Source organism: Oncorhynchus masou, chromosome 8, assembly GCF_036934945.1.
Source record: "Oncorhynchus masou masou isolate Uvic2021 chromosome 8, UVic_Omas_1.1, whole genome shotgun sequence".
Lineage (NCBI taxonomy): Eukaryota > Metazoa > Chordata > Actinopteri > Salmoniformes > Salmonidae > Oncorhynchus > Oncorhynchus masou.
The window spans coordinates 26,505,511-26,531,873 of NC_088219.1; the positions used below are offsets into that span (position 1 = coordinate 26,505,511).

Consider the following 26,363-nt stretch of genomic DNA (forward strand, 5'->3'; position numbering starts at 1 on the left):
GTCAGAGCTGGGAAAACAACAGAGCTCTCTGAATAGATCTGAAGGGGCATGTCTTCTCAGGGCTAGAGCAACAGTGGACTTGACAGGAGCGGAGCAGGGCCATGGGGCCACAGGGGTAAGACCATAGGAGAACATAGGGGGATATAGGAGGGAAGGAGAAGGGCGGAATGGGGGCAGGGTTCCCAGTGAAAAGGGGCCGTAGGGGGCAGCTGTCCTCTTCCTTCCGGGCTGGCGGGTCCCGTCACGTCAGAGCTGAGGTGGGCTTTGAAGCCCTGACAGGCCATAGGAACCAGGTCAGGGAGAGGATTAGCCCATGGGCCAGGGGGGTCTCAGAAGACTAGGGTCATCCCCCTAACCCTCCTCCCTTTTCTCAGACAACCCCTAAGGGACCTTTTGAAATTTACAGAACGGGGTACATGGAGGAATTGGGGGGGAAGGTCATGCTTTTTTTTCAGTCCGTGGAAGCTTTTGTATTTGTTAATTTACAATCGATTAATTTCAATATTTCTCAGTGTTTTACAATGAGGGCTTATTATATCCTGATGTGTGCCTGATGTCGCCCGTCATCAATTTGTACCATTGTGCGGTTTGCTGCAGGTTTGTACTTAGTCCGGATCAAACACGAGAAAATAACAAGAGCTGCGCAATATTAGACCTATTAGTTGTTTGACGACGAGCATTTGATGAAATTCTCAATAACATGATAATTTGATGTCCCTGAAACATTTTGGGAGTAGCAGAGAATTAAAAGGGAATAACTGCATATTCCCGAAAAATTGTCTATTTACATTGTCAAATCGGTAGACTAATGAAAATCATTTAGAAAATGATGCAGGGGATTTCATTTGCAAGCCAGTCACAAATGACTTTTCTCGAGCGAGCAAGAGATCGTGATAAAGTAGGCTAATTTTATCAAATGGAAAAGCATTCTTATACGCTTCACCAAATACCCTTGCATCAAATACCCTACTCCTTGAAAGTTGTGTAATGATTATATATAGCATATATATATATATATATATATATATATATATATATATATATATATATATATATATATATATATATAATGATGATGCCAACTTTTTTAACATCCAGTCCCTAACTACCCCTGACCAGTCCAACCTTCCACATCAAATCACATTTTATTTGTTACATGCTTTGTAAACAACAGGTGTAGACTAACAGTGAAATGATTACTTATGGGTCCTGCCCAACAATACAGAAATAAAATAAAATAAACAAATAATAGAAAAGTAATAACACATTATAATAAAATAATAAATACACAACAAGTAGTGATAACTTAGCTATATACAGTTGAAGTCGGAAGTTTACATACAACTTAGCCAAATACATTTGAAGTAAGTTTTTCATAATTTCTGACATTTAAAACTCTTTTAGATGGGGGCAGCATTTTCACTTTTGGATGAATAGTGTGCCCAGAGTGAACTGCTTCCTACTCTGTCCCAGATGCTAATATATGCATATTATTATTAGTATTGGATAGAAAACACTCTGAAGTTTCTAAAACTGTTCGAATGATGTCTGTGAGTATAACAGAACTCATATGGCAGGTGAAAACCTGAGAAAAATCCAACCAGGAAGTGGGAAAGGTTTGTAGTTTTTCAAAGCTTGGCCTACCGAATACACAATGTCTATGGAGTCAAGTTGCACTTCCTAGGGCTTCCACTAGATGTCAACCGTCTTTAGAAACTTGTTTCAAGCTTTTGCTATAAAGGAGGGGCTCATGAGACCTGTTTGAGTCAGTGGTCTGGCAGAGTGTCTCAGGCTCGTGACGCGCGCTCCCGACAGAGTTAGCTCTCGTTCCATTGCTTTTCTTCAGACATAGGAATTCTCCGGTTGGAACATTATTGATGTTTTATGTTAAAAACATCCTAAAGATTGATTCCATGTATCGTTTGACTTGTTTCTCCAACCTGTAATGGAACTTTTTGAGTTTTTGTCTGGACGAAGTGCTCGCGTCTCATGAAGATGGATTACTGGGCTGAACACACTAACAACAAGTGGCTATTTGGACATAAATGATGGACTTTATGGAACTGTATGGAACAAATCAGTCATTTATTGTCGAACTGGGATTCCTGGGAGTGCCTTCTGATGAAGATCATCAAAGGTAAGTGAATATTTATAGTGTTATTTCTACCTTCTGTTAACTCCAAAATGGCAGATATTTCTCTGGCTGGATTGGACTCAGCGCCATTCTCAGAAGTAAAAACAAAATCTGACACAGCGGTTGCATTAAGGAGAAGTATATCTTTAATTCTGTGAATAACACTTGTATCTTCTATCAATGTTTATTATGAGAATTTCTGCAAAATCTCTGGATGTTTTGGAATCAAAACATTACTGAACATAACGCGCCAATGTAAACTGAGATTTTTGGATATAAATACGCACATTATCGAACAAAATATACATGTATTGTGTAACATGATGTCCTATGAGTGTCTTCTGATGAAGATCATCAAAGGTTAGTGATTCATTTTATCTATATTTCTGCTTTTTGTGACTCTTATCTGTGGCTGGAAAAATTTCTGTGTGTTTTTTTGACTTGGCTATGACCGAACATAATCATATGTTGTGCTTTCACTGTAAAGCATTTTTGAAATCAGACACGATGGGTAGATTAACCAGATGTGTATCTTTCATTTGCTGTATTGGACTTGTTAATGTGTGAAAGTTACATATTTCCCAAAAATATTTTTGAATTTCGCACGCTGCCTTTTCAGTGGAATTTTGTCGAGGGGTTCCGCTAGCGGAATGCCTGCCCTAGAAAGGTTAATCCTAGTAAAAATTCCCTGTCTTAGGTCAGTTAGGATCACCACTTTATTGTAAGAATGTGAAGTGTCAGAATAATAGTAGAGAGAATGATTTATTTCAACTTGTATTTCTTTCATCACATTCCTAGTGGGTCAGAAGTTTACATACACTCAATTAATATTTGGTAGCATTGCCTTTAAATTGCCTTTAAATAGCCTTCCACAAGCTTCCCACAATAAGTTGGTTGAATTTTGGCCCATTCCTCCTGACAGAGCTGGTGTAACTGAGTCAGGTTTGTAGGCCTCCTTGTTCGTACACACGTTTTCAGTTCTGCCCACAAATTTTCTATGGGATTGAGGTCAAGGATTTGTGATTAGTTGTCCTTAAGCCATTCTGCCACAACTTTGGAAATATTCTTGGGGTCATTGTCCATTTGGAAGACCCATTTGCGACCAAGCTTTAACTTCCTGACTGATGTCTTGAGATGTTGTTTCAATATATACACGTAATTTTCCTCCTTCATGATGCCATCTAGTTTGTGAAGTTAACCAGTCCCTCCTACAGCAAAGCACCCCCACAACATGATGCTGCCACCCCCGTACTTCACGGTTGGGATGGTGTTCTACGGCTTGCAATCCTCCCCCTTTTTAACAATGGTCATTATGGCCAACCAGTTCTATTTTTCTTTCACCAGACCAGAGGACATTGCTAAAAAAGTACGATCTTTGTCCCATGTGCAGTTGCAAACCATAGTCTGACTTTTTTAAGCCGGTTTTTGAGCAGTGGCTTCTTCCTTGCTGAGCGGCCTTTCAGGTTATCTTGATATAGGAATTGTTTAACTGTGGATATAGATACTTTAGTACCTGTTTCCTCCAGCATCTTCATAAGGTCCTTTGATGTTGTTCTGGAGTTGATTTGCACTTTTTGAAAAGGAGGCCAACAAACCTGACTCCGTTATGCCAGCTCTGTCAGGAGGAAAAAATTCACCCAATTTATTGTGGGAAGCTTTTGGAAGGCTAACCAAACGTTTGACCCAAGTTAAAACTTCTTTGGGATAGGAGGCAGCATTTTCACTTTTGGATAAATAGCATGTCCAAATTCAACTGCCTGCTACTCATCCCCGGAATATAAGATATGCATATTATTAGTAGATTTGGATAGAAAACACTCTGAAGTTTCTAAAACTGTTTGAATCATGTCTGTGATTATAACAGAACTTATGTAGCAGGCAAAACTCAGAGGACAAAAACATTTTTGTTTTTGAGGTCACTGTGTTTTCAATGGGTTTTCAATTGGGAAAACCGATTTCCAAGGGACTTGTTTGCAGTTCCTACCGCTTCCACTGGATGTCACCAGTCTTTAGAAATTGGTTGAGGTTTTTCCTTTGTGGAATGAAGATGTACAGCCATCTTGAATGAGAGTCACTTGAAGTGGACTGTTTGAGAGAGGCGCATGACCAGAAAAGTAGCGTCAGTTTGTTTTCTTTTTGTATTGAACACAGATCATCCCGTCTTCAATTTGATCGAATATTAACATTTAAAAATACCTAACGTTGTATTATAAAAGTAGTTTGAAATGTTTTGGCAAAGTTAACAGGTAACTTTTGAGATATTTTGTAGTAACGTTGCGCAAGTTGGAAGCTGTGTTTTTCTGGATCATACTCGCCAAATAAATTGACATTTTGGATATATATTGACTGAATTAATCGAACAAAAGGACCATTTGTGATGTTTATGGGACATATTGGAGTGTCAACAAAAGAAATTCGTCAAAGGTAAGGCATGAATTATATTTTTATTTCTGCGTTTTGTGTAGTGCCTGCAGGGTTGAAATATGCTACTCTCTTTGTTAACTGTTGTGCTATCATCAGATAATAGCATCTTATGCTTTTGCCAAAAATACTTTTTGAAATCTAACATGTTGGCTGGATTCACAACGAGTGTAACTTTAATGAAAGTTTGATTTTTATAGTATTTTATTTGAATGTGGCGCTCTGCATTTTCCCTGGCTATTAGCCAGGAGGGACGATTGCGTCCCACCTATCCCAGAAAGGTTAAACAATTTAAAGTCAATGCTACCAAATACTAATTGAGTAAAGGCAAAGTTCTGACCCACTAGGAATATGATGAAAGAAATAAAAGCTGAAATAAATGATTCTCTCTACTATTATTCTGACATTTCACATTCTTAAACTAAAGTGGTGATCTGGGGGTCCTCCCCCTGAACATAAAAAAACAAACATTTTTGTGCAGTTTGATATCGTTTCTCAATAGGGAATCCATATTTACTTGACAGAGCACAACCTTTTTTCTTAGGTTTTTGGCCCAATAAACAACAATGAAAGAGTACACAAGATTTTGTTTTTGCCACAATAAATTAAATTGAAAGAGTAGACTTGTGTCCTGTGTGGCTCAGTCGGTAGAGCATGGCGCTTGCAACGCCAAGCGTCGTGGGTTCGCTTCCCACTGGGGCCACCCATATGTAAAAGTAGTGGCCCCAGCCGACTTGTAAGTCGCTTTGGACAAAAGCGTCTGCTAAATGGGATATATTATAGACTTGACTAGTGTTTCTAACTCGACCACTAATCTACCTCCTTACCTCAAAGTCCCACCCACAGTGATTGATTGATTAACAGGCCAAACATTTAAAGGGATAGTTCACCCAAATTACAAAATGACACATTGGTTTCCTTACCCTAATTGTCCACAGCAGCAGAGCTAATAAAACACATAATTTGACGAACACATATCATTGTGGCAATTAAAATCTTGCAGTAAAACTGTAAATATAACTTTAATCTCAAGAGAAGACAGATTTAATGTTAAAAAGGTTATCTTAATAAAATATTCCTGATCTTATAGGCCTAGTGCATTAACACCCTCTTTATCTTGCATAACAGGCATACTCACCCTATCGTGTCTTTTCACCCATTTTCCTTCTCATGTGAACCACGCTGACAAGTGTAATGGTACAACACATGGCGATGCCACAGAGAGTTCTACCTTTATCTAGTCACCACATTCCATGAAAGCAAAGCACAAAACTCAACTGTGCACAGATAATGCCGTCAACAAGACATTTGTTTTCCCAAGCAACTCCATGGAACTTGGAAAAAAACTAATGTGGCTATCAATGAATGACCTTTGACTTGAGAAATGGATGCTGGCCAGTGGATTTGAAACCACCAAACTGGCGAGGGCCCACTAATATGCCTGAGGGTCTTCCAAAAGAACACATTGAAACATCATGACACTTATATTTAATAGGAGACATTTTCATAGAGGTTTCTTATTTGGGATTTTAAAAGGCATTTCTTCCGAACCCCAAAACAAAATTAGGTAAAAAAATATTTATTTATACCAGTGCAAAATATCACTCCGCCCAGGCCTGGGCTGGCCAGAGAGCGGGGAGGTAGGCTTAGGCCCATTCTAGAGGGGAGATATACAGAGCCCACAGCCCAGATCCCTGGTGCCTGGCTGGGGTAGACAGAGGCTGGGCCAGGAAGACCACATCAGCTGCCCTTCTGGACACAGGCAGGCAGGCTTGCAGGCCCTGGCTTAAATCAGCCTGCAGCTGCAATGCTTTCCTCAGCATATTCAATTTGGCTCCGTTCACCCCCTGACCAAGAACAACTTAGTGCAAAAATACGAGTGTTTTCCCCCAACACAGGGTCAATGAGGAGATTGGGCTCGGGATCAGATTAATTGGCTGTGTGACAAGATAAAGCTTACTACACAATTTCTCACCTATTAAGTAGAGAACGCAGCAATCCTGAGGAATCATTAACCTACACCAGGCCTATACAGTACAACCCACACAGTCAACGCATTCACAGTCACGTGTAACTGACAGTCAACAGCCAACCACCCTCGTCTCTCACCTGTCAGTGTATCGCCTGGCAGGGTTGTTCAACAGCACGCCATGGGGGGTACGGGAGAATGGCGGCTGACGCAGCAGTCGGTGGATGAGTGGCTTGCAGTGGCGGCACAGCGGGCAGTCGGGCTTGGACGCCAGTAGGGTGGCATCAATCTCCAGATGCTGCTCCATGGTGAAGAACTGCACGCCGTACACCTCCTCCTCCACGTCCAGCTTCAGCGTGAGCGGCGCATCGCAGAACACGTTACTAGGACCCAACGAGAGGTTGTTTCCACTGACGGTCAGGAGCAGGATGTTGTGGATGGCGGGAAGGGCCATCTCCTCGGGGCTGAAGAAGGTAACCCACACGGTGAGGGAGTCGGGTACTAGTGGGTGGGGGAACTCCAGCTGGAGCATGCAACCCTGCAGGGGGCACTCAGACAGCCCCACAACCCACTGCTCGATGCCGGCGTTGGGGCTCCAGGTACGCACGCTGGGCTCACATGCCTGCTCCACGTCTGGAGGTCCTAGGGGTCAAAAGGACAGGGACCCAGCAGATCAGACATAACTTATATAATAATATATAATAATACATGTATTTATTTGATATAGCACTTTTCATTTTCACATGAGCATCATGTGTGATTGTTTGAATAGGTTTGTAGGCAGGGAAGGGCTAGTGTATAGATGTGAGCATCATGTGTGATTGTTTGAATGTGTTTGCAATAAGAGTTTAGATGTGAGGCATTGTTTGAATGTGTTTGCAGGCATGGAAGAGCTAGTTTGATTGTTTGAATGTTTTGCAGGAAGAGCTAGAGTATAGATGTGAGCATAGAGTGTGATTGTTTGAATGTGTTTGCAGGCATGGAAGAGCTAGAGTATAGATGTGAGCATAGAGTGTGATTGTTTGAATGTGTTTGCAGGCAGGGAAGGGCTAGTGTATAGATGTGAGCATATAGTGTGATTGTTTGAATGTGTTTGCTAGAGTAGCATAGAGTGTGATTGTTTGAATGTGTTTGCAGGCAGGGAAGGGCTGTAAGATGTGAGCATAGAGTGTGATTGTTTGAATGTGTTTGCAGGCAGGGAAGGGCTAAGATAGATGTGAGCATAGAGTGTGATTGTTTGAATGTGTTTGCAGGCAGGGAAGAGCTAGAGTATAGATGTGAGCATAGAGTGTGATTGTTTGAATGTGTTTGCAGGCAGGGAAGGGCTAGAGTATAGATGTGAGCATAGAGTGTGATTGTTTGAATGTGTTTGCAGGCAGGGAAGGGCTAGAGTATAGATGTAAGCATATAGTGTGATTGTTTGAATGTGTTTGCAGGCAGGGAAGAGCTAGAGTATAGATGTGAGCATAGAGTGTGATTGTTTGAATGTGTTTGCAGGCAGGGAAGGGCTAGAGTATAGATGTGAGCATAGAGTGTGATTGTTTGAATGTGTTTGCAGGCAGGGAAGAGCTAGAGTATAGATGTGAGCATAGAGTGTGATTGTTTGAATGTGTTTGCAGGCAGGGAAGGGCTAGAGTATAGATGTGAGCATAGAGTGTGATTGTTTGAATGTGTTTGCAGGCAGGGAAGGGCTAGAGCATATAGTGTGCCTGTTTGAATGTGTTTGCAGGCAGGGAAGGGCTAGAGTATAGATGTAAGCATATAGTGTGATTGTTTGAATGTGTTTGCAGGCAGGGAAGAGCTAGAGTATAGATGTGAGCATAGAGTGTGATTGTTTGAATGTGTTTGCAGGCAGGGAAGGGCTAGAGTATAGATGTGAGCATAGAGTGTGATTGTTTGAATGTGTTTGCAGGCAGGGAAGAGCTAGAGTATAGATGTGAGTATAGAGTGTCCTGTAGCTGAACCTCTAGTAGGGTGCTATGATGTGTATATGGGGGATTCTACAGAAGTGGTGTGAATTGCTGTCCCGCCCACAAGTCAGTCTCCAAATCAGCGACATTCATTCCTATCATCATATGTTCTAATTCAACCCAAAACAATCTCAAATTCATATAGCACAAAGTCATTTGTACTATATTATAAAGTCAATCAATCAACAAGTTTCAGATTCATGCAATCAACACTGAACATTTTACAAAGAACAATAGAGATTATATTTCTCTAAATTCAATTGAAAGATTTTGAAAATCAAGTTAAAAATCATGTTTTGACTATTTTGATAATTTGGTATGCAAATAACATTTATAAAATGTATGTGTAATAGAATGTTAATGAAAATGATCACTACTATGTATTCTTCCCCCTTAACCACAACTCTTTCACTATGTTTCAGTAGTGACACATTTAGTGGGGTGGTAAGGAATTCAGGTAAATGTGTCAAATGTGCAATACAAACAAAGTGTGTAAGTAGTATACAGATGTAGTAGCTTAATTTGATCACTATTTTGTTGCAAACGTGTAGTATATTTGAGTTTAAAAAATACTTATAATGGTTGTAATGTCCATGAATTATAATTTACATAATAATTCACATTTCCTGTTGCTGCGGGATTATCCTACATCTGAGGACATTTATCCCCCAAAGAGGTCGGGTGGTGGGGGTGGATGCCCCCCTCCCCCCCCCCGCCCTAAAAAAATGAAAGGATCCTACATCTGTGTGTTTATGCTGCAATAGTTTGTGTCAGGGGGTTAGGGTCAGTCTGTTATATATCTGGAGTATTTCTCCTGTCTCAACCAGTGTCCTTTGTGAATTTAAAGTATGCTCCCTCTAATTCTCTCTCATTCATTCTCATTCTCTCTTCTCTCAGATGACCTGAGCCCTAGGACTACCTGGCCTGACGACTCCTTGCTTTCCCCAGTCCACCGGGGCGTGCACTTACTCCAATGTCAACTGTTCTAACTGCGGCTATGGAACCCTGACCTGTTCACTGGACGTGCTACCTTGTCCCCGGACCTGCTGTTTTGGACTCTAACTCTGAATGATTGGCTATGAAAAGCCAACTGACATTTACTCCTGAGGTGCTGACCTGTTGCACCCTCGAATACCACTGTGATTATTATTATATGACCCTGCTGGTCATCTATGAACATTTGAACATCTTGGCCATGTTCTGTTATAATCTCCACCTGGCACAGCCAGAAGAGGACTGGCCACCCCTCATAGCCTGGTTCCTCTCTAGGTTTCTTCCCAGGTTCCTGCCTTTCTAGGGAGTTTTTCCTAGCCACCGTGCTTCCACATCTGCATTGCTTGCTGTTTGAGGTTTTAGGCTGGGTCTCTGTACAGCACTTTGTGACACCGGCTAATGTAAAAAGGGCTTTATAAATACATTTGATTGATTGATTATTGTTTGTTGGAAGATGTGTGCTGAACGTTGGGGAGAAATAGGACACAATTTCTACCACTTCTGTAGAACAACGCATTTAGAACAGTGGTCTGGCTGACTACACATGGATGAGGTCAGTGAAGTATCAGGGCTGAATGAGCTGTTGACTTTTCTCAGCAATGGACTATATGCGGCAGACAGAGGACTGAGTTCATTGCCAGTAAAGCAGTGGAGGCAGCAGACAAGCTGCAGACTGAGGTGTGTTCCTACTGAGAGGGGCCCTGCACAGGGTTCTCACTTTAGCATATGTCATTACAACCCCAAACAGCGCCCCTCCAGCCATATTTGGAGTCCACAGATACCTTGTATTATCCAGAGTGACGTACACCAACATTCATCAAGTGCTTTGAGAAGCCAGCGCCGCAGACACTGTGTTCTCCCTGTTTTCCTTTTGTGCACTTCCAAACTGGCAACCAACAAAACCCATTTGCTAACCTCATTTCTGGGCACGGCAGAGAATTCCAGTGTTTAATCAAGTGAGCACCGAATTCGGTTTCCAGGCCACATTATCTTAACACATGTATTGTAAGCGTCTGTGTGGCCAGAATAGAGGTAACTTTGAAAAAAGGACAGAAAACAAACTGAGATGCACTTATAGTTTGTACCCAGCTCTCTCTCTTTATCTCTCTCTCTTCTCTCTCTCTCTCTCTCTCTCTCTCTCTCTCTCTCTCTCTCCTACTCTCTCTCTCTCCTCTCTCTCTCTCTCTCTCTCCTACTCTCTCTCTCTCCTCTCTCTCTCTCTCTCTCTCTCCTTCTCTCTCTCTCTCTCTCTCCTTCTCTCTCTCTCTCTCTCTCTCCTTCTCTCTCTCTCTCTCTCTCCTTCTCTCTCTCTCTCTCTCCTTCTCTCTCTCTCCTTCTCTCTCTCTCTCTCTCTCTCTCTCTCTCTCTCTCCTTCTCTCTATCTCTCCTTCTCTCTCTCTCTCTCCTTCTCTCTCTCTCTCTCTCTCTCTCTCCTTCTCTCTCTCTCCTTCTCTCTCTCTCCTTCTCTCTCTCTCTCTCTCTCTCTCTCAAATTCTGTGGTGAGTTTTTCATTTACATTTTGAGGAAAGGTGTTTTAGCCACTGACAATGTGTTGTAATGTCAGCTGTTATTGTGGGCTGTCCTCCTGCTTTGGAACTCCTGCTACAGATGCCAGAGGTTAGAGGTTTACGATGAGACAGGATAGACATGTATAAAGATGATATGAATCCTTGGCAAGACCCAAGTCTATTTTTCAACACTGTAGAATTATCAGTACAGTCATTTGAAGTACGACAGATTTTATCTTTCAAATCCAACTAAAACAGCACCTGCAATGACTTCTCATCTGAATTTTTCATTAGGGTTAAATCTACTCGCTGGTATATAAACAGCTCTGAAGCGTTTGACCTAGCCTTGCCTCCCAGGCTGCTGTAAGGCCTCAAGGGTGATCAGACAATCCAAACCTGGCCTTTGAATAAGAGGCCTTGCTTTCTCACTTGATTAGCTAATCCCACCGGCGTATTAGCCTGTCTAGGAGAGCTCTCGTTCTAGGAAAGGGGGAAAGAGACATTGGGCAGAATTCCAGCTTTAATTGCAGTAGGGTTGAATGTGGAGCACTGTGTCTGTGTGCCAGGGCCCTTCGGCATTATGTGGGAATCAGACGGTGTAGAGTCGTGGAGCGCTGGGAAAAGGGGACTGGAATTGACTGGGATACGGATGGATAAACATAGAGGGATATGTCCGGGCGCGCACTCTGCTTTCTAAGAAAGGGGCCTGCCTCTCCTTCGTGTGTCACACTCTCGATAGCACACACACAACAGACTGACTGACTTGCACTGAGGTAACCGTTGTCCTCCACTTTAATGGCCACAGCCACCCCTTTTTGCAAACATCAATTCATACCATGACCCCTAACTAGAGGGCATGAGAGTAACCACAATGGAAATATGTCTTGCTCACTTGTATTTTGTCCCTTGACAGCCATACGGTGTCAATTAATCAATCAAGCGATCCCGCATAGCAGTCAATCTTCAAGAACTTCCTCTAGTACAGTGTTGGGTTCCCGAGTGGCGCAGCGGTCTAAGGCATCACTGCAGACCCTAGTTCGATCCCGGGCTGTATCACAACCAGCCGGGATCGGGTGTCCCATAGGGCGATTGGCCCAGCGTCGTCCTGGTTAGGGTTTGGCCGGTTTAGGGCATCATTGTAAAGAAGATTTTGTTCTTAACTGACTTCCGTAGTTAAACAAAGGGTTAAATACAACACAAAAAAATACGTCGAAATGGTCTTGAAGGCCAAAAAATGTCAGTCAGTCATTTATTCCATCTCTCTGCAGTGTAAACAGTTGGTGAGGGATGGAGGGCGTGGTGAGGGAGGGAGAGTGATGGGGAAAGCAGAAGGTCTAAAGGAGAGGAGGTGACACTGACAGTCCAGCTCCTCTCTTCTCCCTCGCCTGGGGACTTTCCGCATATTTCCTTCAGCACACATCCACTGTGCCTCTCCTTCTATTCCAGATCAAACCTCGTTGGCCTCCACTCAACATCCCAATGTAAAAAAATAAATAAACTTGTCCTGGTGTGCGGATGCTTTTATATAGTGCAACTCTGGAACGCCTTAACGGGATCCTTTGGTATTTGGCATGCTAGCAGATACCCATAGACTTCCAGTCGTTGCCGTAACGCTAGTTAGTATTGGCTTGCGTAACTACTGTACCTATAACTTCCTTCATACTACACACAGATACATAAAAATGGTTCATCTGACTCTGGGGAAGGAGATACATGTCCTCATTGCCAAAATCACAAAGTATCACTTGAAGGCAGTATCGCTTAAGATCAGGTAGCGCGCTCCAGGATTGACATTCTCCAGAATAAGTGAGTGTGCAGTACGTGCATGGCTGCGCATATCCAATAGCCCTCCATCCACAAATCATTATCTCATGACCATCATAAAGTGCTAGTTGAGATGAAGCAGGGGAAGCTGCTCTTTCTCTTTCGGTACTTTGTGTCTGAACTCTGTGACCCTGAGTCCCTGCAGTGTGCAGCCCTGGCAGCAATGGAGCAGAGACCAATGAATGTAACCCCTGTTCTCCCAGACAGACAGTGAGAGCACACACACACCAAATATTCACACACAAACACATGGTATCACGTAATGCAGTGAGGCTTGACACTGCCCCGCCTTCAAAGGAGGGCGATGCTAATGAAAGCATGGCCCGACATCTGGGCCAGAGTCAGACAGGAACACTTTAGCGATGCACGGCTCAGTGCAGCAGCACATACACGCACAAATACACACACAAATAAAGGCACAAATACACGCACAAATACACGCACAAATACACGCACAAATACACGCACAAATACACGCACAAATACACGCACAAATACACGCACAAATACACGCACAAATACACACACAAATACACACACAAATACACACACATATACACACACACACACACACACACACACACACACACACACACACACACACCTACAGTGCCATTCATACCACATGACTTTTCACCACAATGTTTTACACACAATACCCCATAATGACGAAGTAAAACAAGTTTTAAGACATTTTTGCAGATTCATAAAATGACAGAGATATCTAATTTACATAGATATTCATACTCCTGGGTCAATACATGTTAGAATCACCTTTGGCAGCAATTGCAGCTGTGAGTCTTTCTGGGTAAGTTTCTAAGAGCTTTGCACACATGGATTGTATAATATTTGCACATATAATTGTTTTATTCTTCAAGCTCTTTCAAGTTGTTTGTTGATCATTGCTACACAGCCATTTTCAAGATTTTCAAGCCAACTTAAGTTAAAACTGTAACTAGGCCACTCAGGGACATTCAATGTCCTCTTGCTAAGCAACTCCAATATATATTTGGCCTTGTGTTTTAGGTTCTTGTCCTGCTGAAAGGTGAATTTGTCTCGTAGTGTCTGTTGTTAAACAGACTGAACTAGGTTTTCTTTTTTTCCAGTTTTACTTTAGTGCCTTATTACAAACAGGATTCATGTTTTGGAATATTTATTTTCTGCACAGCTGGGGTTCCTAAACCTTTTTGGCCCACGAACCCAACCATGTGAAAAAAAATGATGTAGGCCTAATTAACAGCCAATGATCATTCGGAGCTATGGCAATCAATTTAAAGCACTTCTGATTGTCTTCTCAACTCCCTATCACATACTTTTACTGTGGTGCTATGACAGTCAATAGCAAATTAGTTTGACAAAATGTATATAAGCATGTCGTGTCGGAGGTTCTCAAAGTCTGTGGGCGTGGTTGAGAGTGTGCACCTCATCTCTGCTGTCACATCCAACCTGGCTTGATATTTGGCTTTAAGACAGAGCACCGAATCCAGCTTCACACAGATGTGAGCGGGCGAAGGATACCATGAGTTTTATGGTGCTTTCAAGACAACTGGGAAGTCAGAAAATACGAGTTCAAATCATGATGTCAGTGATCTTCAGGTTGGAAAGTCAGAGCTCTAGAAAGTGGCCAGAGTTCCCGAGTTGGATGACCGTTCAATACAATTTTTCCCAGTCTGATCTCTTTTATTCCCAAGTTCCCAGTTGTCTTGAACACAATGAAGTCGGATGTTGGAGATTTCCAAATTCCCAGTTATGGTATTCCCTTTGTGTCAGGAACCAAAACTCCTCCATCGTGACCTGTGAACGTGTTTTCTGCAGCATTCGGTCACATGACAGCTCAATCAGCTGTTCGATTTCGCTTACTGGAATGTCAACTGGACCAGGATCACAGTCAAACGGATTGGGAAGTAGGTCCCAAAGTGGTCTTCCACGTGTTGGAGGTGAGCAGTCATCACTCGTGTGGGACACTTACTGATGCTGTTTTCGTTAGAAACATGCACAGCCGAGGGAAAGGTGCATGGTTCGCTTTTGAAAGACTCTCTCTCCAATAAGAGTTCTTTCCTCTGAATTCACTGATTCGGTCACTCATCTGAGGAATGTTTTTGTATTTCCCCTGCATGCTTGCGTTCAGTTTGTTCAGTTTCCCAAATAGGTCTGTTATTTTCGCAAGGAGCGTCTCTTTACATTTCAAAGAAAGTCAACTAAGTCTGTTTTTCTTTACATCCATTGTTAATGACAACAGTTCCTCTCTCAATGCTCTGATCCCATATCTCCAACTAGTTTTGCAAACAGGTGTGTGCCCAGTGGATGTGGTTAAATGTAGTTTACAATCGAAGTTACCTGCTGCAGTACATCACAGAGTTCTGTGCTCAGCTCTTTTGCCACCACTTGCTCTCCGTGTATCATACAATGCGTCCATAATGGCAGAGGGAGACACATTCAAAACTAGAGTGAAGAGGCCTGCCCACCGTCCCGCTATAGATTGAGCCCCAACGGTACAAAAGCCTACCATTTAATCCCATGGAATCTGTTTTTCATCAATATAGCTAGCAGGACACTGAACATCCCCTGTGCCGTTTCATGCTCAGGAAATGTGAGACAGAACAATATGTCCTCATTAATAGCATGATCGTGGACTTCAGGAAACAGCAGAGGGAGCACCCCCCTATCCACATTGGCAGGGAAACAGTGGAGAAGGTGGAATGTTTTAAGTTCCTCGGCGTACATATGATTGACAAACTGAAATGGTCTACCCAAACAGACAGTGTGGTGAAGAAGGCACAACAGCGCCTCTTCAACTTTAACTCTAAAACCCTCTTTTACAGATGCACAATTGGGAGCATCCTGTCGGGCTGTATCACCGCCTGGTACGGAAACTGCACCGCCCACAACAGCAGGGCTCTCCAAAGGGGCATCACCGGGGGCAAACTACCTGCCCTCCAAGTCTGTTTATGTTGGCAGCAGCCTCTCTGTGCTAGTGATGGCTATTTAACAGTCTGATGGCCTTGAGATAAAAGCTGTTTTTCAGTCTCCCCGTGCTTCTACACCTGCATTGCTTGCTGTTTGGGGTTTTAGGCTGGGTTTCTGTACAGAACTTTGAGATATCAGCTGATGTACAAAGGGCTATATAAATACATTTTATTTTATTTGACACCTACAGCACACGTTGTCACAGGAAGGTCAAAAAGAGCTATTGCCTATTCACCCCACTAACATCCAGAAGGTGAGGTCAGTACAGGTGCATGCTGGGACCGAGAGACTGAAAAACAGCTTTTATCTCAAGGCCATCAGACTGTTAAATAGCCATCACTAGCACAGAGAGGCTGCTGCCAACATAAACAGACTTGAAATCATTGGCCACTTTAATAAATGGAATACTAGTCACTGTCTTGTATTACTCATCTCATATGTATATACTGTATTCTATACTATCTACTGTATCTTAGCCTATTCCGCAATGACATTGCCCATCCATATACACTGGGGCGGCAGGGTAGCCTAGTGGTTAGAGCGTTGGACTAGTAACCGGAAGGTTGCGAGTTCAAACCCCCAAGCTGACAAGGTACAAATCTGTCGTTCTGGCCCTGAACAGGCAGTTAACCCACTGTTCCCAGGCCGTCATTGAAAATAAGAATTTGTTCTTAACTGACTTGTCTGGTTAAATAAAGGTTAAATAAAAAATAAATAAAATAAACACTGCTCAAAAAAATAATGGGAACACTAAAATAACACATCCTAGATCTGAATGAATGAAATATTCTTATTAAATACTTTTTCTTTACATAGTTGAATGTGCTGCCAACAAAATCACACAAAAATGATCAATGGAAATCAAATGTATCAACCAATGGAGGTCTGGATTTGGAGTCACACTCAAAATTAAAGTGGAAAACCACACTACAGGCTGATCGAACTTTGATGTAATGTCCTTAAAACAAGTCTAAATGATGCTCAGTAGTGTGTGTGGCCTCCACGTGCCTGTATGACCTCCCTACAACGCCTGGGCATGCTCCTGATGAGGTGATGGATGGTCTCCTGAGGGATCTCCTCCCAGACCTGGACTAAAGCATCCGCCAACTCCTGGACAGTCTGTGGTGCAATGTGGCGTTGGTAGATGGAGCGAGACATGATGTCCCAGATGTGCTCAATTGGATTCAGGTCTGGGGAACGGGCGGTCCAGTCCATAGCATCAATGCCTTCCTCTTGCAGGAACTGCTGACACACTCTAGCCACATGAGGTCCAGCATAGTCTTGCATTAGGAGGAACCCTGGGCCAACCGCTCCAGCATATGGTCTCACAAGGGGTCTGAGGATCTCATCTCGGTACCTAATGGCAGTCAGGCTTGCAGGGCTTTGGCAGTGCTCCTCCTTGCACAAAGGCGGAGGTAGCAGTCCTGCTGCTGGTTTGTTGCCCTCCTACGGCCTCCTCCACATCTCCTGATGTACTGGCCTGTCTCCTGGTAGCGCCTCCATGCTCTGGACACTACGCTGACAGACACAGCAAACCTTCTTGCCACAGCTCGCATTGATGTGCCATCCTGGATGAGCTGCACTACCTGAGCCACTTGTGTGGGTTGTAGACTCCGTCTCATGCTACCACTAGAGTGAAAGCACCGCCAGCATTCAAAAGTGACCAAAACATCAGCCAAGAAGCATATGAACTGAGAAGTGGTCTGTGGTTATCACCTGCAGAACCACTCCTTTATTGGGGGTGTCTTGATAATTGCCTATAATTTCCACCTGTTGTCTATTCCATTTGCACAACAGCATGTGAAATTTATTGTCAATCAGTGTTGCTTCCTAAGTGGACAGTTTGATTTCACACAAGTGTGATTGACTTGGAGTTACATTGTGTTGTTTATGTGTTCCCTTTATTTTTTTGAGCAGTGTATTTATATACTTTTAATTCCATTACTTTACTGAGATTTGTGAGTATCGGGTATTTGTTGTGAAATTGTTATATATTACTTGTTAGATATTGCTGCACTGTTGGAACTAGAAGCACAAGCATTTTGCTACGCACGCAATAGCATCTGCTAGACATGTGTATGTGACCAATACAATTTGATTTGATTTGAATGATTCAAGTCCAACAGTCAAGAGCAGCTCATGATCTAAGTACGCTCTCTAGTATAATTTTATATTTCAGGTCACCACTGGCCTCGTGGTGTAATCCCTGAGCGGTTTCCTTCCTTGTATCTTTGTGGTGACTGGGTGTATTGATCCACCATCCAAAGTGTAAATAATAACTTCACCATGCTCAAAGGGGTATTTAATGTCGGCTTTTAAACAATGTTTTGCCATCCCCCAATAGATGCCCTTATTTCCGAGGCGAGGATCATCTCCCTGGTCTTTGTGGTTGATTCTGTGTTGGAAATTAACTGCTCGACTGAGGAATATTACAGATAATGTGGGGCACAAAGATGAGGCAGTCATTCAAAAAGCCTGTTAAACACTATTATTGCACACAGAGTGAGTCCATGCAACGTATTACGTGATTTGTTAAGCACATTTTTACTGTTGAACATATTTAGGCCATAACAAAGAATTTGAATATTTATGGACTCAAGTTATTTCAGCATTTAAAATTTGATGAATTTCTAAATATTTCTAAAAACATCATTCCATTATGGGGTATTGTGTGTAGGCCAGTGACACAAAATCTCAATTTAATCAATTTAAAAGTCAGGCTGTAACACAATAAAATGTGGAAAAAGTCAAGTGGTGTGAATACTTTTTGAAGGCACTGTATACTTTACATGTGTGCACACACATCCCAGGTCTTTCACGTACATCCACACATTCTCCTGGTTCCAACCAGCTGCAAAATCCTCCTCATGAACCACATGCAATTCACTTAACTTTCTTGGGTGGTTTCCACATGGTTTCTTCCCTCAATTTTTTCATCCTCTTCCCCCAGCCATATTTCTTGTGGGTCTAGAGCAGTAAAGATTTACTAGGGGTGCTCCAGCGCTCTCTCTCTGACCACGCCAGGGTTTCCTGTGGTGTGAGGACACAAGCCACGGGACTGACAGGTGTCAGGCGTGTTACACACACGCACAAACGCGCACATGTACGCCTGTACATGCCCATTCACACACACATGCCTGGACATGCCCACTATCCCTTGCAAACACGCACACACACACACACCAGTGGAGGCTGGTTGGAGGAGCTATGGGAAGACAGGCTCATTGTAATGGCTGGAATGGAATAAATGGAACAGTATAAAACACATCAAACGTATGGAAGGCACATGTTTGACTCCGTTCCATTTCAGACATTACTATTTAGCCCATCCTTAAATAGCTCCTCTCACCAGCCTCCACTGACACACACCAATACTTCAACCACACATACACACACTAATGGTATTGGCATCGTAGGGATGTCTGTGGGTGGCAGTTACTTCTGCAAAGACAATACCCTCACACACACCACACACACACACACACACACACACACACACACACACACACACACACACACACAAAGCCAGCTGTTAGGAGCCTGTGATGGACTAGCATCGGCGTGTAAACAGGGGAGTGGAAATATGCTGCTTGCTAACATGGAGAGCTTCCAATCGGGAAATCAGAGAGAGGTTTACACACAGCACAGCGGACAAGCCCAGACATGCCTCTCACACACACTGTAGCCTGTGTGGAGCAAGGACTTTGCAAACAGACACACACACACAGAAACGTGCGCAAGCGCGCACAAGCACACGACTGATCCCGAGCCCAATGAGTCACTGGGCTCATTATTAGCCATGTGCTGTCGGACACCTGCCAAGCTGATCAGATCTCACTGGATTCTACAGACTCTAGTTCTGACACTGAAAGACTGCAGCATTTTATAATGACTTCACAACCACAGAATAACAATGGAATAACTTTGAAGCTTGGGGAACTGTGCATCTCTATCAACATACCAGTAGGGGTCATTTATTTCTTATCAGTTGATTTCCTATCAGACGACCTAGGAGAGAGTTTTAAGACCTCTGTATCTCTATATCTAGACTAGATTGAATAGACTGATCTAGTACTGCTCTAGTCGTAATAGCTGTTAGCTGTGAATTTAACTTCCACTAGAGTTGGTATGTGATAATGATGGCAGATTTACTGACACACAGATACACACACGGATACACACACTGAAGTACACACTGAAACACACTCTGAACAATGCTTACTACTGCAGCTGCCAGAACCAGCTAGCGGTCAGAGGTACACAGCTGTGCAGACTATTTATAAAGGCCAAATTCCACCTCCCTAAAATCCACTGCATGAGCTGGGGGAGAGAGGGGGAGAAAAATACATCCTATTTTGGGAATGCTGCTGATTGTAGCATTAGCTGTCCTCAATTTCCCTGATAACAAATGGGGAAAATTACATTACAGACATGATCCGAGAAGAGCTCTCCCCAGTTCCCACAATGCCTGTCGCTGTGAGCCCACGTTTGGGATTTCTGGGATACGGAATCTCCATTCCCTTATGAACGCAGGCTCAACTTTCACTACCTCTGCATCTCTCAGCTCGTGTCAAGGGCTGTGACTCAGATGAATCATTTGCATCTTTGGGGCTAGACTCTGCGACCATATGATTAGCATGTTTGAGAGTTGACTCAGAAGCCAAATAAAGCAAGGCACTGGCTTAGAGTGAATAGTGAGATTTGATCATGTGGGGAAGATACTATCAGCAAGAGAAAAATGAGGGGAGGGGTGATTTGACAGAAGGAGGATTCATGGGAGGAAGAAGTTCATGTGTGTAATTGACAGGGTGAGGTTACATTGACAATGTGTGTGAGGTGTGGGAGGTGGGTAGGTTTGTGGGCATGTCTTATAAGGCAGGGTGGGTGGTACACAGTAGCTACTGTATGTGCTGTATGTTCTGGGGTAGGATGGTTAGAATCCAGGCGAGTAAATGTAAATGAAGTGAGTAAGGAGAAGTACACTGAGATGTGAAGTTTACAGAGGTTTTAGTGATGAATGGAGGACGCAAATGAGGTGGGTAAGTTGTTTTGGCCTGGGTGAGACAGAGATGAGAGCCAGTGGGCTACAGTAGGCCCTGAGTTTGTCCAGTCAGTCAGAAAAACAGACAGACATGTGTGGTAATAAATAACCCAGGATATAGTGGTCTTACCTTCTACCAGCTCTCACAGTCTCATGTCAGAATTAGACATTCATCCATGTTTGTCAAACGTCAAATTTTGAAGTTATTGCAAATGGCAAATTTCTAAATGTTTAAAGTTAAGTTAAGGCATTAACCCCAAATTTTTAAGGTTAGGATTAAGTTCAGGCATTATATTCAAATTCTTACGGTTAGGCATTAACTCCGAATGGTTAAGGTAAGGGTTAAGGTTTGGGAAAGGCTTAAAACAAAAATACACAAAAAAAATGTATTTCGCTGGATTTGAACGTGCAACCTTTGGAATCAGAGGCATATGCTTACACCCATCCGTCATCCCTGCCCACAATGCCCTATCAAAACCAAAACCCACTTGAAGGTAACAGCGCTCACTGTTGCCCCTAGTGGCTGGTTTCCACATCATCTCCTGGCGCCCTCAGACATGGATGGACATTGAATACTGACTTGTATCACGGGTGACCTGGCTGCTTACCTTCGGCCTCGCGGGGGCTCCAGTGTCCAGAGGGGGCGCAGGGTCGAGGGGACGAGGAGTTGGATGCATACTGCATCAGTACCCGGCCCTCTGTGCATTTATCACACACTGATCCCACTTCTCTAGGAAACCAACAGACAGGCACACCAACCAACTTAGATACAGTTTATATGGAAACACACTCACTTAGATACAGTTTATATGGAAACACACTTACTTAGATACAGTTTATATGGAAACAAACTCAGATACAGTCCAATTGGACTGGCCCTCATTTAAATACAGGCCATATAGACATGCAGGTACTACTCACTTAGATACAGTCAAAATAGAGAGGTGTTAATTTAGATGTGATCCAAACAGACAGTCAACCCATTTATCCAAAATATCTCCAGGTCCTTTGCAGAGTGGAGGTCAATGCAAAAATATCCCCATTGTGCTGCCTGCCCCATTCGTCCAGCTAATTTCACCTGTCGTAGAAGTGGCCAGAAATAGGCGGGAACCACTCCAGGGTAATGGCGGCATGCTCTTGCTCCACCACTTGGGGTGCCATGGGCACAGGGGGTGGCTTGGGATCGGGCTGCCACGTCTGGTAGATCAGGTCCAGGTAGCAGTGCATCCGGGCAACTTGGTTGGAGGTGAAAGAGTTCGTACAGTCGTCATCTACGTGGACGAGATCAGATCAGAAAGTTTAATATGATGGTTTGTAGATTATGTATTCACGTAAACTAAGTGAGATTTAGAATGTGTTTTCTTTTAGAGCAGGTTAAAGGTTAAATGTTGAATTAACCAATAGGGCAAGGTTAGGGAAGCCCTTAGAAGTAATGTACATGCATACAGACAGTATATAGAAAACAGGGCCTTGTATATACATAGTCTGTAGCAATGTTATTAAGAGAAGAGATATTCTTAAAGTCTCTACAGGTCCATGACCTGAACATACATTAGAATATATCGAGTGTGTTTTTCCAATGCAATGTCCTTGCTACATTCCACACCTGCCAAGGCACACATACTCAGGGTCATTATACTGTATAGTTGGACATTCCTACAGATGTAGAATTTTAATTTGAGACAGTTTGCTACAGCAGGAAAATAATCCTGCAGCAACAGGAAATGTGAATTATTATGTGGATAATAGGGGTTGATACATTTCTGAAATTTCAAAGTGGAAATAACAAACTTCAGAATACTTTTAAAACCTCAAATAAACTACAAGTTGTACATTTGCTGCATTGCAGGGAAGTTCTCCTGCAACAGGGTCATACAATTCAGACTCTACATCTGTTTGTGCTCTGTGTTTATTTCTGATTGAGGGTTATCGCTAGTTACCACAGCCACAAAGTTATATATCGTAAAAAATCATAAAAACAAAAAATAGGTTTTTGGTCTTCATTTAATGTTAGGGGTTAGGCATAAGGTTAACAGTCTGGTTAAGGTTAGGTTCAAAATCAGATTTTAAGAAGAGAAATTGTAGAAATAAGCGAGGTCGAGCGATAATTCTGACTTTGTGGCTGTGGTAACTAGTGACAACCCTGAGTAAGGGAGTGGAGAGTGTGATGGGTTTATTGGCGATCTGGACATGTTTGTATGGTGTGTGTGTGTGTGTGTGTGTGTGTGTGTGTGTGTGTGTGTGTGTGTGTGTGTGTGTGTGTGTGTGTGTGTGTGTGTGTGTGTGTGTGTGTGTGTGTGTGTGAGTTTGTGCATGCGTACATCGTGTGTGTGTGCCTGTTTATCTGTGTCATAAAGTGTGCACTTGTTTGTATGTGTGGCTATGAATGTGTGTGTATGTGCATGAGTATATGTGCGTGTGTGTGCGTGCATGTGTGTGTTTCTGTGCTTGTATGTGAGCAGCGCAATCTCACCTGCGTAGCTCATGTAGTTGTTGTACGGTGTGTTTGTGAAGTGGCGACGCCCGCAGGTGTCGTTGCCAGGCTCAGGGTCTCTGCAGTGCTTGTACTTGGGCGTGGGGTTAGTGTCTTCACACAGATCTCCTGTCTCCAACGAGGGCTCAGTCTCCAGACATGCATCGTTACAGGACTCAATCTCTGAGATCCCCCGGAACACGTGGTACAGCCCGAGACTGTGGCCGATCTCATGGATCATGGTGTGGTTGTGACCAAATGTGCCGTAGAAGGAGGGATTCAGAACAATGCCACCTACAAATGGAGAGCAGACACAGACAAACACCTATTCACACTAGAAAGTACTGGAAGCCGGAGTGGGATTGAGACAATGCATTATTCATCGACCCACACAGCTTCATTATCACCTTCCTCCCTGTCAGAGCGGAGGTAGAGAGACTGCAATTACTCCCAATCAACAATGTGAGGCTGTTGAGCAGGAGGAGTGTGTGTGTGTGTGTGTGTGTGTGTGTGTGTGTGTGTGTGTGTGTGTGTGTGTGTGTGTGTGTGTGTGTGTGTGTGTGTGTGTGTGTGTGTGTGTGTGTGTGTGTGTGTGTGTGTGTGTGTGTGTGTGTGTGTGCGTGTGTGCATGCGTGTGTGTATTTACCCAAATGTGTTAATGCTTCTTTGTCCCACGGCCAAGTAGCGACTCCAGCCAGGTCTTCATCAGACGAGTTGGCAAAGAAGACGTTCAGGTGAGTGGAGCCATCCAGATTCAGGATCTCTTTCAGCTCCTTTACATCCAAATAGGCTCTGGAGACCAGAGAGATAGACAGAGAGAGAGAGATACTTAAACAATATACTGTAGTTCCTAGGAATGAGAGCCAGTTCATTTCTCAAAGACTTCAGATTTACAATAGGCCCTGGAGCAAAGTTATTTCCTATTTCTGAAGAAGAATTTGAACATGTCTGACAACAATAGACCCTTAAGAAAAGAGGTAGCTCGATCATTCCGGGAGCTGAGACAGGCTTCAGATCAGATTGAAACAGAATTTAGGTAGGTAGTCTAGAGCCCACCTTGAGCAGGTCTCATTGAGATGTGTTTACTGTGCTTGGCTAATACTATGCAAGAGGTGGACATGGAATATCATATGAGAACACCTAATCCACCCCATGAAACTGTCAGTCCCCTTCTCTCAGCCCATGTCAAACGCCCTTATTCAATAACCAAGCTCTTGGTCTTGGCAAATCCTATTGACAAGATCAGTGAAGTCTTAAAGGAGAGAGTAATACGTTGCAAATGTGAGTTTCTTCAGTTCATAGTTTTCAGCTGTTTTTGTGAACACAGGGGCAACTGGAGGTGAACTTAAAAAAACATTGCTCTCTGATATATCATCACGAATCAGAATGACAAACATGCAGTAGAACGAGTTGCATTTCACATTTTGACCCTTATTTCACCCATGTTTGAGTTCCTTGTTTGTAAGAATCACAAAATATACACCTTCTATAATGTCTGGTTCTAAACCATGGCATTATAGGCGACCAGCCAAAGAGAAAACCATTTATATCTACAGGGGGAGACGATGGCAGAAAATTGACCTGCTATATTTTATGTAATTACATTAATTAATTTGAAAGAGCCCTAGCTGCTTCACATGGCTAGTAAAGCAAGCCTGGACAGGACCCTGAACAGCTTATACCTTATATAAAACATATATCCGTATTGTTGGGAAGGATCCATATGTAAGCATTTTACTGTTACTCTACGCCTGTTGTTTAACGAAGCATGTGACAAATTTGATTTGCAAAGCGAAGAAGAGGAGGGGAGGTCTCAGAATCAGGGAGAGAATCCATGAGTGGGGAAGGAGGGCAACGGAGCACGAGGGCGAAGCGGGCTGCCATCAACGTGAACAATAAACATGACAAATGAGGGCATCGTAAAAGGAAGAAGAAGAAAAAAAGAGCTTGGAAACCGTAGCAGTAAAAACCATTGGTGCCAGGCCGGCCGACGTACAGTACAGTATGTCATCCTCCTTAGTGGATAGAAATATAGGCTGGACTACCATCCATAGCACTGGAGGAGTGGAGGACACTGGAGTGTCATAAAGTATAATTGGAGTGACCGATCGTGGCAGGTGACATGTTAGGATATGGTTTGTTAAGCGTCGGGACAGAATAATGAAGGCTTTATAGGAGGTTGGGCCAAACCAAGGGGTGCAGATGGGGGAAGTACATGTCGTTATGGCACACCACAGCTGTTAGAGTGTGGTATAGGAGGTTGGGCCAAACCAAGGGGTGCAGATGGGGGAAGTGGGGGAAGTACATGTCGTTATGGCACACCACAGCTGTTAGAGTGTGGTATAGGAGGTTGGGCCAAACCAAGGGGTGCAGATGGGGGAAGTACATGTCGTTATGGCACACCACAGCTGTTAGAGTGTGGTATAGGAGGTTGGGCCAAACCAAGGGGTGCAGATGGGGGAAGTACATGTCGTTATGGCACACCACAGCTGTTAGAGTGTGGTATAGGAGGTTGGGCCAAACCAAGGGGTGCAGATGGGGGAAGTACATGTCGTTATGGCACACCACAGCTGTTAGAGTGTGGTATAGGAGGACAAGCTGTACCCTTCTGCTCCCTTTGACGTCAATGGACATCTTTTACAAAAGATCTGCAGCTACATCTGATTGTGGGTTTCACATATCAATAACTGTGCTGTCTACCAGCAATAAAACGTTAAAAAAACAGAGTTCTTCAGGGGCTGGTCAAGTATGTCAGTATTGTTAATTAAAGTATTGTAAGCACTTGAACTGTTTCACAATCCCCTGCTGCTGTTGATCTGCCTCTTCCAGGACCAGCAGGTGAGGAAGGATAAGGATGCTGTGTTCGTTTAGTTCCTGCCACAGGGGCCGGGCCAGGTATGTTTGGAATAAAGGCGGGGCATAGTGGAAAGGTCCTCCATGGCCTATGGGAGAGCAGAGGCGAGCACCAGGCCCAGACCTACAGAGAGCACATGATATAATGTCCCTCTTCCTAATCATTTCAGGAATTTCATTATTTCCTCTGAAAATATTTGTCCGGCTTTT

The 26,363-nt window shown here is 43.3% G+C and overlaps 1 protein-coding gene across 1 annotated transcript in view; it reads right to left on the reverse strand.

Annotated features, from left to right (window-relative positions):
* LOC135544452 (pappalysin-1-like) overlaps nucleotides 1-26,363 on the reverse strand; it is a 126,479-nt gene that overhangs the window by 80,097 nt on the left and 20,019 nt on the right. The window contains exons 3-7 of the mRNA XM_064972066.1: nucleotides 23,947-24,092; nucleotides 23,301-23,594; nucleotides 21,906-22,098; nucleotides 21,436-21,557; nucleotides 6,665-7,166 (exon numbers count right to left, since the gene is read on the reverse strand). Of these exons, the coding sequence (XP_064828138.1) occupies nucleotides 6,665-7,166; nucleotides 21,436-21,557; nucleotides 21,906-22,098; nucleotides 23,301-23,594; nucleotides 23,947-24,092 (1,257 nt within the window). The remainder of the gene's footprint in view (nucleotides 1-6,664; nucleotides 7,167-21,435; nucleotides 21,558-21,905; nucleotides 22,099-23,300; nucleotides 23,595-23,946; nucleotides 24,093-26,363) is intronic.